The sequence below is a fragment of the Hydra vulgaris genome, chromosome 12, assembly GCF_038396675.1.
Source record: "Hydra vulgaris chromosome 12, alternate assembly HydraT2T_AEP".
Lineage (NCBI taxonomy): Eukaryota > Metazoa > Cnidaria > Hydrozoa > Anthoathecata > Hydridae > Hydra > Hydra vulgaris.
This window is the reverse complement of record NC_088931.1, coordinates 33,692,501-33,707,500: the sequence shown is the minus strand read 5'-3', so window position 1 is coordinate 33,707,500 and position 15,000 is coordinate 33,692,501. Positions and strand designations below refer to the sequence as shown.

Sequence of the window (15,000 nt, the reverse complement as noted above, 5' to 3'; positions counted from 1 at the left end):
TATATATGTATATATATATATATATATATATATATATATATATATATATATATATATATATATATATATATATATATATATATATATATCTTATAGTCAATGTAGCAGCAGGCTATAAGGTAGCCTGACTCGCAATGGAGTGCCACTACATTGACTGAGGGTTTGGTTTGGGCAGGCAGTCTATCAAATAATATTAAAAAAAAACATTTACAAAAAATTTTTTAATATTTTTCCGGTCATTAAAATATTTTTTTTAAAAACAGCCTAAAACTGACATTTTATGGTAAAAACCTAAAAACAACCATGCAAGAGTATCAGTATATATATATATATATATATATATATATATATATATATATATATATATATATATATATATATATATATATATATATATATATATATATATATCTGTGTGTGTGTGTGTGTGTGAGTATATATATACACATATATATATATACATACAAATATATGTATATATACACATACATATATACATATAAGGGCAATTCAACAAGAAAGAAGAAGAAAATACTAAATAATACTAAACTCCATAACTCTTTTTTTTTAACTATTTAATAATACTTTTAAACAAAAAATATATTAAAAAAAAACATTTTATCATACCACAGCATGGTTTTATTGTTGTAAGGGTTGTATAAACGTGTTTTGATGCTTATTTACATTCTTTTTTTGTAGCGTTAAAAATCGTATTGAATATATATCCATAATTGAGAACTTTGATAATGTTATAGTGCATTTTTTTAACATAACATTCACGGCTGTTAATAATCATTTATAATTTTTTTCTTACATCGTTAATTGTGCCATTTTATTTGTTGTATTATACTGCTATTACACTGCTTATGTAAATACGCATTTATACTTATATATATATATATATTATATATATATATATATATATATATATATATATATATATATATATATATATTGTTAATCTAAATATGCTTTTATATTTACTGTTAGTATTATTTGTTTATTTATATAGGTAAAATTAATATACTATAGGTATATTTAAATATTTTATTTACATATTTTTTCTAGCATTGTTTAAAAGGTCAATGTGTGAATGATGTAAATTCCTCCACAACCGTGCAACCAGTTGTTAATGGAAATTGGGCATCATGGGAGTCATGGTCAGTATGTTCTAGATCGTGCGGTGTAGGTATACGTGTAAGAGCTCGAGATTGTTCAAATCCTAGGTAAAAATTATTTCTAAGTTTTACCTATTTGTTATAACTATGCATTAAATGTTAACATTTTTATATTTATATTTGTTTTTTGTAAAATGCTCTTTATATTAGACCAGGACCTAAAGGAACACTATGTAGTGGTGGCTCGTTTGAGTATGAGCCATGTAATACTGAGGTGCTTTTTTTATTATTATTATTATTTTAAATCTCAAGTTTAAAAAAATACTTTGAAAAAAAATTTTTTTTTAAATGCATTCTTAAATAGTAATTATTTAAATTTCTAGTAATTTTCACTTCAATATTTTAAAGTTTCATAAAACTTATATAATTTGAATTTATGTATTACATAAATACACTTTTACATTTATGGATGCTAATATGAATTTATATACTGATCGTAATTTCTTTAGACATGTTTTGTTACAAAGTCTTTTAATGCACTGAGAAGAGAGTTATGCGAAGCCATAACTGAAAAAAGTGGTTGGACTCTTTATGCTGATGCTCCATTTCAGAAGAGATGTAAATAACATAATTTATTTTTTAGTAATAATAATAATTATATAGTTAGCTGATCAATAATAATAATAAGCTATCATGCTTTCTCTGATGACTTGAGTTGATATAGTATCAATTATGTGATCAATAGTTATTTAACAATCAAATATTTAATATTTTATGAATAAATGCAACAAATTGAATGTGTCAAAAAACTATAATTTTCTTGATTGCTACTTGTTGATATCTCTTATGATAGACTTAATGGGTCTATGAGTATAAACGATTTAATGAGTATTGTACTTTCTTGTTTTTGTAATGCAGAAATTTATAGGTAATATGATAAATTATATGAGTTTGCTTTAATATATTATGAGCATAATAAATGCAAATTGGTTTCAACATGATGTAATTCCAATTTAAAACTAAAAAATAAATAAATGTAATTCTAACAGACTTAACTGGTTTTAGTGACAAAGATAATCAAGAGTGGGTGATTCTTTTATTTTTATTATTACAAATTTTTGGGTCTTTCCATTTATAAAAGGATGATCTTTTTAATTTTAAAAACCTTTGGTTGTATTTGATTTCAAGACAACTAAGGATTATAATAAACTTACCAAAAAATCCTCATAAGTAACATTTGTTTTAATCTCCCTTGCTTGCCAAAAATAAAAATGACACTTTTTTAATTTTTTGAGGGATAGGGGTTTGAAGGGAAGAGGTTTGAAGGCTTTAGGGGTAGGAGTTTGAAGGGAATTTGTCTGAAGGCTTTATTAATTATTTAATCGTAGCATGTCCATGATGAAGCAGTCTCACTTTTTTTTTTACAAAAAAGTTATATAAGTGCTCAAATTTTATTTAAAGAATTTTGAATTTTTTTATTATTAGATTTCTATAAACAAATTTTGATGTCACAAAAGAGTCAAAGTTCAAGATTTTTTATTGCAGTATGTGGTTGTGTCTCATTTTATGTGTTATCTTATTTTATTTTACTCTATTTTCAAGTTTTCTAAATTGCAATCATAAGTTCATAAAATGTCACTGTAGGAACAGTATTTTTACAGATCACAATAACCTAAAAATATGAATACTGTCATATATAAAATGAATTCATGTATATACGAAGTCATAATAAAATAAAAATATGAATACCAAAGTCATAGTTTAATTCATAAGTCATAGTGTCATTTTTATTTCTTTAATCAGATTGTAAAGAACCAGCAATTAAATTATAAAGTCAAAATAGTTCTTGCTAGATAATATTTTATCAAACTTATATTAGTACAGTTAACTCTTGATATCTCGAACTCTCAGGGGGCCAGGAAAAAAGTTCAAAATATCGAGAGTTCGAGATATCAAGAGAATTTTGGTTCAAACGAGTGCATAAGGGGCCAAAAATAAAGTTCAAGATACACAAAAGTTCAAGATATCCAGTTGTTGAGATATTGAGAGTCAACTGTAAAACAATATATAAAATAATTAGTAATATCATCCAGTAGTCATAACAATATCACAACAATTTACAATACTGTGATATAATTTACAGTAATGCAAGATCACAACAGTTGCAACATTATCACAGTACTTGCAGCATGAACACAGTAGTTGCAACAATATCACAGTAGTTGTAACAATGCCACAGTAGTTGCTATATTATCACAGTATCTTACATAACCTATTATAGTAAAGGTTGTTCAATGTTTATGGATGATTAGGTTTATAAATAAAAAGTTAAGAATTACTAAAATAAAAAACTTTTTTTTTTTAGTGCAATTTCAAAAAGAAAACTTAAACTGCTCATTTGAATCAGGTTTTTGTAATTGGGTAAATTATAATAGAAGTAAACTTGTCTGGCAATCTCACAAAGGAGCAACACCGAGTTTTGGGACTGGGCCTGACTTTGACCACACAACTAAAAATGAGAAAGGTTTTAAAAAAAGAAAAATTTTAATTCTTAGTTTAATGTATTTTATACTTAATTTTTTTTTTTTTTGATTTTAAAGAAAAAAAAATTTTTCTGAAAGGCACATACTTGTACATGGAAGCTTCTAGTGCACGAAATGAATCTAAAAATGAAGGTGATACCGCTCGTTTAGTTGGTCCAGTTGTAAAAATTCCTCGTTTATGTTTCACTATGCACTATAACATGTTTGGAAAAGATATGGGTCAATTAAAAATTGGTATAATGTATCAAAACAGCTCAGAAGTAGTTTTGTGGAATAAAACTGGAAATATAGGAAAAGAATGGCAGAGAGCTGAAGTGTCAATTGAATCAGTTAATAACTATCGGGTAAATACAAAATTACTTTTTGTTTGCTTAACAACTTCATAAATACTAGATTATAAAGTTAATAGTTATAGAGGAGAACAAAGTTGTATTTGTTTTTTAATTATTGTTTGATCTACAAAGTAGAAATTGCACAGATTATTGTTGCCAATGCAGAAATGTTTTTCTCTAAGTTATATAGAACTTTTAAAATATTCAAGTATCAAATATCAAGTGCATCAAAATAACTGTTTTACAATTTAAATTAAACATTTCAGATGCAATTTTAAATCTCATGTTTAGACTTTTTTAAATTTTAAATTTGGAAAATATTTTTCTAGGTTTTTATTGAAGCAGTCAGAGGTATTCATTGGTCTTCAGACATTGCTGTTGATGATTTAGCAGGTAATTCTGGACTTTGTCAAGCAGAAGAAAAAGGTGAGAATATTTTGAAGTTTTTACATTTAAACTTTGATCAGTTTCAATTTTTTACAAAATGGCAGGTACTTGAAGACTTTCAATATTATTGATTCATGACTCCATTTGATAAAAAGGTTTCTGTTTAGCTAGAAACCCTTGTACACAGTCTTGTCGTTCACGAGATGGGCGAAGTTTCAAAATGAATGTAAATGTGGCAGATGGACTAACATGTGTTGATGGAAGAAATCATGATATCTGTTTTAATGGCCAATGTTTGGTAGATATTTTCAAATTACATTCCTAGTGAGATATCTTCACATTTTAATCATTAAAAACTAATCACTTATTTTTTTATGTTTTAAAGGGATAAAATCAAATTAATTCAGTTTATCTGATAAAGTTTTATTCCTTTAAAAATAGTTACATTAATTGGTGTTGCATTAATCTGTTAATTAATTAATATAAAAAATATCAGTTTCTGTTTATATAAAAGCATAAAAGTTTGAATAAAAGATTATTTACATAAAAATTTAAATAAAGATTTATTTACAAAAAATTTCCAATAAAGATTCATTTGCATAAGAATTCAAATAAATGTTTATTATGAGGAATGAAAGTGTTGTATTAACCCACTCTAAATTTCATTTTGTGAATTTACTAAAGATCTCAAAATCTTTATTAAAACTAACTTAATTACAAAAAATAATCCACTTTTTATAAGAAAATTTTTTTTTAAGAAAAAGTTTGAATTTAGCTTTAAATATATACAAATTTTTTTTAAAACAGTCAAACATCACTATAAAATGATTTTAAAATATTAAAAGTGATCCAGAGTTTAGATTGAAGTTTGATTTGCTTGCCTATTAATTCTTTGTAAAGGACTATGTTCTGTTTTGGACATTGCCCTAAACAGGGCATTGTAACATGATAATTAAAAACCATATAAAATGCTTTTGAGAGATCATTTTGAAAAGACAACTGAGTTGATCTCATTAAAAATTGAAGGTAGTAGTTTGAATAGTCAAGAAAAAAAATGTCTTAACTTCCTTGAATAAATAGTTCTAAAAAGATTATCTTTGCTTTGGCTATTGATAGTGTATTGATTTGATAAATGATCAGAATTAAATATATTTGCTGGTCAACATGATAAAAGCAAAATTAATGAGACCTTTTGCATTGAGATTTTGATGAAAAACAATTATAGTACTTTTAATACATTTTGGCACTTCTTATACATTTTGGCTTACACTTTTCTTATTTGTTCATTTTGGTACATTTTGATACTTCTAAAATTAATTTTTCAGTCATAATTAGGCAGATTATTTTAAAATGTTTCATTAAATAATATTTTTTTTTTTTAATTTTAATCTGAGAAAGCATTTCAAATAATGCTCCATAATTGATCACAATGATACATTCATAAATCCACTTTTTTGACAATCAAAGTTGTAAAGTCATTAAAATTTTCTGATTAAAAGTTTGAAGTTTTTGAATATTTTGATTTTTATTACTTATCTCAAAAAGGGCAAAACAGAGTTTTAAAACGAGTTAAAAGCCTTCAGAAAAAAAGAAGGAAAAGAAGTTACTAGTTATCCTTGTGTATCGAAATCGGGACTTAATATATTTTGCATAAAGTCTAACAATTCTGATTTAAATGATATTGTTGTGCAAATCAATAGCAATTTTGGATGTAATTGATATGTTGAATCAAAAAATTCAAATTATTAGGTTTTAATTGTCAAAAGAAGAAGCTTAGAATAAATCTTTTCCTCTGTTTAGAATTTTCATAGTGATTTTTGATAAGAACTTACACGATGGTATATTTATTAACTTATGTCGTAATATAGTTATTTATCTTGTAATATTTTTTCTAAATATTATATTAATTTGTAACACATGATACATTCAAACATTTACATAAATATATATTGCATTTTTTTAAATATAAAAGCAGTTATTTATATTAACTAAACAATAATAACCTTACTAGATATATAACCAGTTATTAATGTTAAGTAAAAAATGATAACTTTAATATATATAAAAGCAGTTACTTATATTAACTAAAAAGTAATAACCTTATTAGATATAAAAGAAGTTATTTACATTAACTAAAAAATAACTTTTACTAGACTAGCGTAATCTTAATATTCAAAGTTTTTATAGTTCTATATAAAAATTTGTTTAGCCTTTTGGTTGTGATAACAAGTTCAATTCGACTTTAAAAATAGATAATTGTGGTATTTGCAATGGAAGTAGTTCTTCCTGTGTAAAAGTAAAAGGTGTGAAAGAAGTACTTCCTAAAGATGGTAACCCATTTTTGGTTTTTGCATAAGCATTTTTTTTATATATATACTTTTTTATGGTTAAATATTATAATAAAATTGCAAGATAACAATATATAAGAAAAATTAGTATCTTAATTCTGCTAATTTTTTAGATTATGAAATTATTCAGATGCTACCAAAAGGTGTCACTTTTGTCAATATAGTGGTAAACTATTCTCGTGTTTATTACTTTGGTTTAAAGAAACCTGATTCAATAGGTGCTTCTCTAAGTACAAATTATGAAGATTTCATTGTAATGGGAGGAACAACGTTTCAGTTTTTAAAAGAGAATGGTTTGCAAAAAATTTTTACTTCTGGGCCAACTCTTGAAGTGCTTCTTCTTGTTGTAAGTTTGATTTTTACACTTAATTTATAACTTAAAAATTTTGATTAAATTTTTTTTAAAAGTGTTATATAAGTTAAGTCAAATATTAAATAAATCAAATATATATATATATATATATATTATAAATAAATCAAATATACATATATATATTATATATATATTATATTATGTATAATATAATATATATATAATATATATATATATATATATATATATATATATATATATATATATATATATATATATATATATATATATATATATATATATATATATATATATATATAGTTATATATATTATATATATATAACTATATATATATATATATATATATATATATATATATATATATATATATATATATATATATATATATATATATATATATATATATATATATATATATATATATATATATATATATATATATATATATATAGTTAGTTAGTTAACCACAATGCAACATTATCATGTTGCATAGAGCGCCTTAGCCGCACTGTGGCTGTTTTTTTAGAACATGTTTTTTTAGAACTGATTCTTAAAGGTGTTAAGACTTTTAGCATTTATAATCTCATCTGGTAGGTGATTCCAGCTGTTGAAAACTTGATTTGTGAAGAAGTTACATCTGTTATTATTGAATCAAACTATCTCTTTGACCAATCGACTTCTATGACTGTGGCAAAGTGCAGAACGGATCGGAGTGTGGTGCCAGTTAACAGTTTCTTTAGCAGTTTCGATTTTAAAAAGTTGCATTAAGTCTCCATGATGACATCTTTCTTTGAGCGTGGTCAGGTTTAAGATGCATAGTCTTTTTTCATAAGGTAGATGCTTTATACAATGAGCTATTTTAGTGGTGCATTTCTGGACTCTCTCTAAGATATTAAGATATCTTTAGTTGTATGTGGGTTTCAACTAGTGGCAGAGAATTTAAGATAAGGATGGGCGTACGTTATGTATAATTTTTTCCATAATGCTGCATTGCGTGAAACAAATGTCCTTTTAAGCATATCAAGCATCTTGTCGACCTTAGAGATAGCAGTGCATGCCTTGATGTTTTGTTTGAGGTCGTTGCTAACTATGATTCCCAAATCATGTTCAGATGAGGTCAATTCCAAATTAAGTTAAGTCAATTAATCCATATCTAGCATTGTATAAGTGTGCTTTTTATTTAGGCAACTGATGTGAAGAAATTTGCATATAGAGATGTTTACCCTCATATGCTATACTCTTGTCTGCTCAGTTATAGCATAAATGTCATTTTGGAGCACAGTACAATTATTCTGTTCTTCACCAAGTCGAATTTGGGCAAGCAGTTTTGTGTCATCTGCAAATATAGTTTCAGGATTAGACTCATATGGTGAATCATGTCAAAAGCCCTGGAAAAGTCAAGAAAGAGCAAGTCTACAGACGATCGATTAGCTAATGCTTGATTGCAAACTAGTTGTTATTTTTGATGGTGTTATAGTATTGCTTTGGCGGAATTAGTACACTATTGTAGCATATAGATTTCTGAGAGGTTGCTGTCAATGGTGCTGCTGTACTAGAATTTTTGGCAGAACTGATTCTAATTCTAGTTGTTGGTGTAGATCTTGTTGATGTGGGATTGTTAGGCTGGAGATCTCTGCACATGATCATATTATCTATGAGTTGCTATAGTCTGGTTGATCTAATTTGGTGTTGGTCGCGGTTGTCCTTATGTAGTATCATTTTTATTTCACCATCTCTGACAGCATAGTATTTATGTTTGCCATTTTCGAGCTTGTAACATAGAGTAACCCCGTTTTTTTCTTTATGTGGTTGTAATCTATTCTTTTCCTTGCATATTTTGCGTAGATTCGTTTCATTCACTCTTTTGATTGCCATTTTGTCTCTATTCAAATAAAGATTATAATTAATAGAGTTTTTGAGTTTCCAACTTTTTCTGAGAAATTCTTGCGCAGCTTCTTAGTCTACAAGTTCAACAACAGCTGTTACTGTCTGGTTGATGTTAGTAGTTTCGCTGTCATGTTTTCTTTTTTCAGTTGTCTCATCTGTTTTATTTTGCTAATTGGAGCACTAATTTCTTTTGCTATAAGAATACATAAACAAATAAGAATACATAAACAAATAAAAAAGTATAAATAATTTTAATTAACATTAAAAATTTTTTTTTTTTTTCTAAATTCTCTTATTATAAAAAAGTTTCAGTTAGAATCTTGTCAAACCAAGGCAAATGACTTAATGGCGTAATTCATTTTGTAAACAACAACTTAATGAAAAAGTGCCAGAACTTTAATAAATTAATTAAATGTAAAAATGTAACATATAATATTCTTTTGCATATATTATTAAAAAACTTAAGTTTTTTAACTAAATTTTAGAAAAAACAAAACTTTATTATGTTTTTGTTAACTTACATTACATTAAAATTGCAATAGTCTTTCCTTATTTTCTTAAAGTATATATGTTTTATAAAGTATTAAATTTGACCAACAACAATTTGAACATGTTAGCTCCATTTTCACGCTAAATTAATTCCGATTATGCAAATAAATTCATGGTTAAATTAACATTTTACAATAATACTTTTTTTATCATGAGACAATGAGAAAAACGGTAACATTTGGAGGCATAAAAATGACTTAAATAAGTAACTTTTAGTATTTAAGGTATATTTAAAATAAACTTTCATGTGTCATCAATATTCATTTGCTTGAAGTTGATAAAAAAGAGAATATAATTTGACTACTTTTTCATTTTCCGCCGTGGAATTGCTCATATATACAGTATGCGACAAAAGTGTTTACATGTTTTTGAAAAATATTTTCTTTTTAAATAAATGATTGAAATACATGTTTATATATCAATATATATACCAAAATAAAGGTAATTCATTGTAGTTTCATGTTTTGAGCCTGAATTTAAATGAATAAGAAGTGTTTATAGCAAATTATTTATTGAAACAAAATGTCAGATGTAAACAGTTTTGTCGCAATTTATGCTATTATTAATTTTAATGCGAAATTAATACTTTGTGGCTATATTTTTAATTTGTTTAAATAAAACATATCTTAATTAGTAATGTAAAGAACAGAAAAATTATAATTGAAAGAATGAAGAAAGTGTCAAAAGAAATTGAAAATTTAGCTGTTCAGAAGCTTAAATCAGGATTGTCTCTTCGTGAGATAGGACGAGAACTTAATATATCTTATTGTTTAGTCTATAAAATTAAGAAGCGAAACGATATAGAGGAGAAATGCAACAAAAATGGACGCAAGAAAATTTTCACTACTCGAGATCAGAGAACAATTTCTAGATTAATCATGACAAATAAAGCAAAATCAGCACACGATATAAAGAAACAATTAAATATGCTTAAGGTACAGTGGTAAGTACTCGAACAGTGCAGAGAGAACTCAAGAGAATTGGATTCAAAGCAAAAAAGAAGATCAAGAAACCACTACTAACACCAAAACATCGTAAACAATGATTGGAATTTGCAAAGAAGTATGAAAACTGGACTTTTGCTGAGTGGAGTAAGGTGATTTGGACAGACGAAAGCAAGATTAACTTGATTGGCTCTGATGGCATTTGATATGTATAGAAAAAAGCTGGGGAAGGAATTTCTGATCGTGACTTTATTCCAACAGTAAAATATGGCGGCGGAAAGTTGTTGTTTTGGGGATGTTTCTCTTCGTCTGGTGTTGGTAAAATCGTAAAAATTGATGGAATAATGGACGGGAAACATTATATTGACATTTTAAACAATGGCTATTTGCCTAGTTTACGAGGATGGCGAAAGCAAATTTGTTTGACACTTTTTATGCAAGACAATGATCCAAAGCACAAGGCAAAAATCACATTAGAATTCCTAAATTTAAAGAAATTTAAGATTCTAGAGTGGCCTGCGCAAAGTCCCGATCTTAACCCGATCGAGAATCTTTGGTCTATTGTGAAGAATCGAGTTTATAATTATGAAACAAGAGCAGCCAGTCAACAAGAATTATGGGAACGAGTTGAGTATGTTTGGAGTTCGATAACTGTTGAAGAATGCAGGAAGTTGATTGGTAGCATGCCTGCGAGAATTGCAGCAGTCATTAGAAGTCGTGGAGGCTACACAAAGTATTAATTTTGCATTTAAATTAATAATAGCATAAATTGCGACAAAACTGTTTACATCTAATATTTTGTTTCAATAAATAATTTGCTATAAACACTTCTCATTCATTTAAATTCAGGCTCAAAACATGAAACTGCAATGAATTACTTTTATTTTGGTATATATATATTGATATATAAACATGTATTTCAATCATTTATTTTAAAAAATAATATTTTTCAAAAACATGTAAACACTTTTGTCGCATACTATATATATATATATATATATATATATATATATATATATATATATATATATATATATATATATATATATATATATATATATATATATATATATATATATATATATATATATATATATATATATATATATATATATATATATATATATATAGGGTGTTAGCCAACCTTGCAGGGTCTCATTAAACAGGGTTTTCCCAAATGCTCATATAATTGAAATACCCAATTTAATGTTTACAAAAATCCAATTCTCTAGCTAAAGTTTGTGAAATTGTATACAAAGTTTTATCATAGTTTTAAAAATTATTGCAAATTAATAATTTTTAAATATTACAAAAAAAAGGAATGGTAACTTATTAATGAAATATAACTTTGAAGAAAATCGCTATTTAAAATTTTGTTTTAATTTTAACTTGTACAATTAATTAACATTGTAAATTTAAATTGTTGATGATTTAAACTTGTTTTAATTTTAACTTGTTATAATTTTAACTTCAACTTTGATTTAAACCTTGTTTGAATTTCAAATCTTCGTTTTAAACATAATAAATGAAATAAAAATGACAAAGCAAATGTTTTCTTATGTAAAATAGTTATAAAAAACAGGAAGTTATGTATAATTTTTATTAAATTTTTTTTTTTTTTAATTTTTAAAAATTTAATTTAAAAAAATTGATTTAAAAGAAAAAAAACTTCTTGTGATTACTCTGAAACATCTCTGATTATTTCTTTTAAAAAAAACTTGTGATTACTCTGAAACATCTCTAATTATTTCTTTTAAAAAAAACTTCTTGCCTTTAGTAGTAAATATTGGACATTAACACAAAAAATGAAAAAAAAAATGGGATTTTCCATTTTGCAGCTAATCTTTAACAACGTTCAATGAAAAGTTATTTAAGTTTTTATCAGTTATATTACTTTTAATCTACCTTAAATTAGTTTTATTCTATCGAAAAAATATTTTCTTGAATTAGAACTTTAAATTAGTTTTAAATTGAATTTAAATAAAATATACAAATATTAAAAAAATATACATAATATTATTTTTGAATAAGGTTTTCTATGCAATTGAGTGCTTTTTAAAAGAATTTAAGGCTCTTATAAAAAAAGAAAGTATTGTATTTAATCTAGTTAAGATATATAAATTTAAAACTTTTTAACTAATGTCATCCTGATGACATTTGTTTAAAATAAGTTATAGACAGGTATAAACATATACTTTGATGTATTTTTAAAATAAATGTAGATATTCTTTGAGTAAATGCAATTACAAATTTTTTGTAAATTGCAAGTTGTATAAAAAGGTTCAAACTTTTTTTGAACACCTTAGGCTAAAAAGGATAAAACCATAACCCATCTAATTGAGCCTTTACTTTTTATTATTTTATTATAGTAAACCTATATCTAATTGTATAAGTTGTTGACCTTCTATACAGAAGTTTAATAGTAAAACAATGCATAATTTTTCTAAATATCAAAAAAAAAAATTTCTAATGTTTATTTTTAAAACTAGCATAACTCGTCTTGACAATATATATTTAGAAAACAGAGTTTAATTTCCATGGCACTCTAAAGCCATGCATGGATATCGTATTAATCTTTAACATGGTTTTTAAATTTTGTCATGGGGCTGGCTAACACCCTGTTGATGATTGCCTACAAGGCATGTCTTATAAATTGTTGTTTTTCTTTATTTTGATTATAAATGCTCTATTTTTAAACTTAAATTAAGTTTCTAAATTATTAAGCACTTTTCTGGAAGAATTTGAGAATTTGTATTTTAGTACAATATTAAAACAATACATATATATGTGTATATATATATATATACACATATATATGTATATACATATATATGTATATACATATATATGTATATACATATATATGTATATACATATATATATATATATATATATATATATATATATATATATATATATATATATATATATATATATATATATATATATATATACATATATATATATATATATATATATATATATATATATATATATACATATATATATATATATATATATATATATATATATATATATATATATATATATATATATGTATATACATATATATGTATATACATATATATGTATATACATATATATGTGTATATATATATATATGTATGTATATACATATTTATGTATATATATATGTATGTATATATATTTATGTATATATATATATGTATATATATATATGTATATATATATATATATATATATATATATATATATATATATATATATATATATATATATATATATATATATATATATATATATATATATATATATATATATATATATATAGTTCTATAGATTGTTGCCTTTGGGAAGTACGGAAGGAAAAAAATGATTCTTATGCCAACACATCCGTCATTTTTAATTACTTTTGACTTTCGTCCAACATTTGCGTGTTGTCAGAAAGTTAAAACCATTAATTTAATTACAAATTAATCGTTTTTTAAAAAAACTGCAAAAACGCAAATTTAATTGACCAGAATGTTTTTAAAAACATTCTGAATGTTTTTAACATTCTGAATGTTTTTAACAATATAAACAATGTTTTTATTTTTATTTTTTTTAATAAAATGTTTTTATTTTTTTTTTTTTACTGTAAATCATGCCCGGAGTGTTGCTACATTGACTATCTTATAGCCTGACTCGCAAAAAGTGCTTCTACATTGACTGATAATAGCCTGACTTGCAACAGAGTGCTGCTATATCTACTGACAAATAGCCTGACTCACAACGGAGTGCTGCTACATCTACTATTTTCTAGCCTGACTCGCAATATATCTTCTGAGATATATTGAGATATATTGCGAGTCGATATAGAAGCAATATATTGCTTCTATATCGACTGAGGGTTTGGTTGGGGCAGGCAGTCTATCAATTAATAAAATAAAAAAATTGCGGTCTTGCATTTTAATTTTTACTTTTTGTTAACAAAATACGGAAAAAACTTTCTGACAACATGTAAGAGTTATATATATATATATATATATATATATATATATATATATATATATATATATATATATATATATATATATATATATATATATATATATATATATATATATACATATATATATTTATATATATATATGTATACATATATGTCTAAAGTCTAAATAGAACACCTCCCAATAGTTATTTCATATGATGATAACAAGCAACTTATTACTGTGTCAAAATTAGACAGCTCATCAGGAAGCAAACAGGCGCAGGCTTTTTGGAGTGCCATGATCAACTGGAATCTTGAGGACAGAGAGCAGATTCTCTGTTGTGATACTACTGCTTCAAATACAGGCCATATTAATGGTGCATGTGTGCTTTTCAAACAAAAACTGGATAATGATAAATTTAATTTGCTTGCTGTCATCATGTCTATGAACTAGTATTAAAAAGTGTGTTTAAAGCAAAAATCAGTCAAGTAACTACAAGCCCAGAGAAAACTGGAAAAATGTTGATGCTGAAGAAATACAAATCTGTACAGAAAAGCACATCTTGCTTTAAACACACTTTTTAATACTAGTTCATAGACATGAT

At 24.8% G+C, this 15,000-nt stretch overlaps 1 protein-coding gene across 2 annotated transcripts in view; it reads left to right on the top strand.

The window, feature by feature from the left end:
• The window catches only part of LOC101238552 (uncharacterized), a 117,107-nt gene that overhangs the window by 80,802 nt on the left and 21,305 nt on the right, over positions 1–15,000 (top strand). For both annotated transcript variants that reach the window (XM_065813002.1, XM_065813003.1), the window contains 9 exons: positions 1,069–1,226; positions 1,329–1,392; positions 1,628–1,736; positions 3,484–3,642; positions 3,740–4,005; positions 4,323–4,419; positions 4,548–4,678; positions 6,590–6,710; positions 6,842–7,074. In XM_065813002.1, the coding sequence (XP_065669074.1) occupies positions 1,069–1,226; positions 1,329–1,392; positions 1,628–1,736; positions 3,484–3,642; positions 3,740–4,005; positions 4,323–4,419; positions 4,548–4,678; positions 6,590–6,710; positions 6,842–7,074 (1,338 nt within the window). The remainder of the gene's footprint in view (positions 1–1,068; positions 1,227–1,328; positions 1,393–1,627; positions 1,737–3,483; positions 3,643–3,739; positions 4,006–4,322; positions 4,420–4,547; positions 4,679–6,589; positions 6,711–6,841; positions 7,075–15,000) is intronic.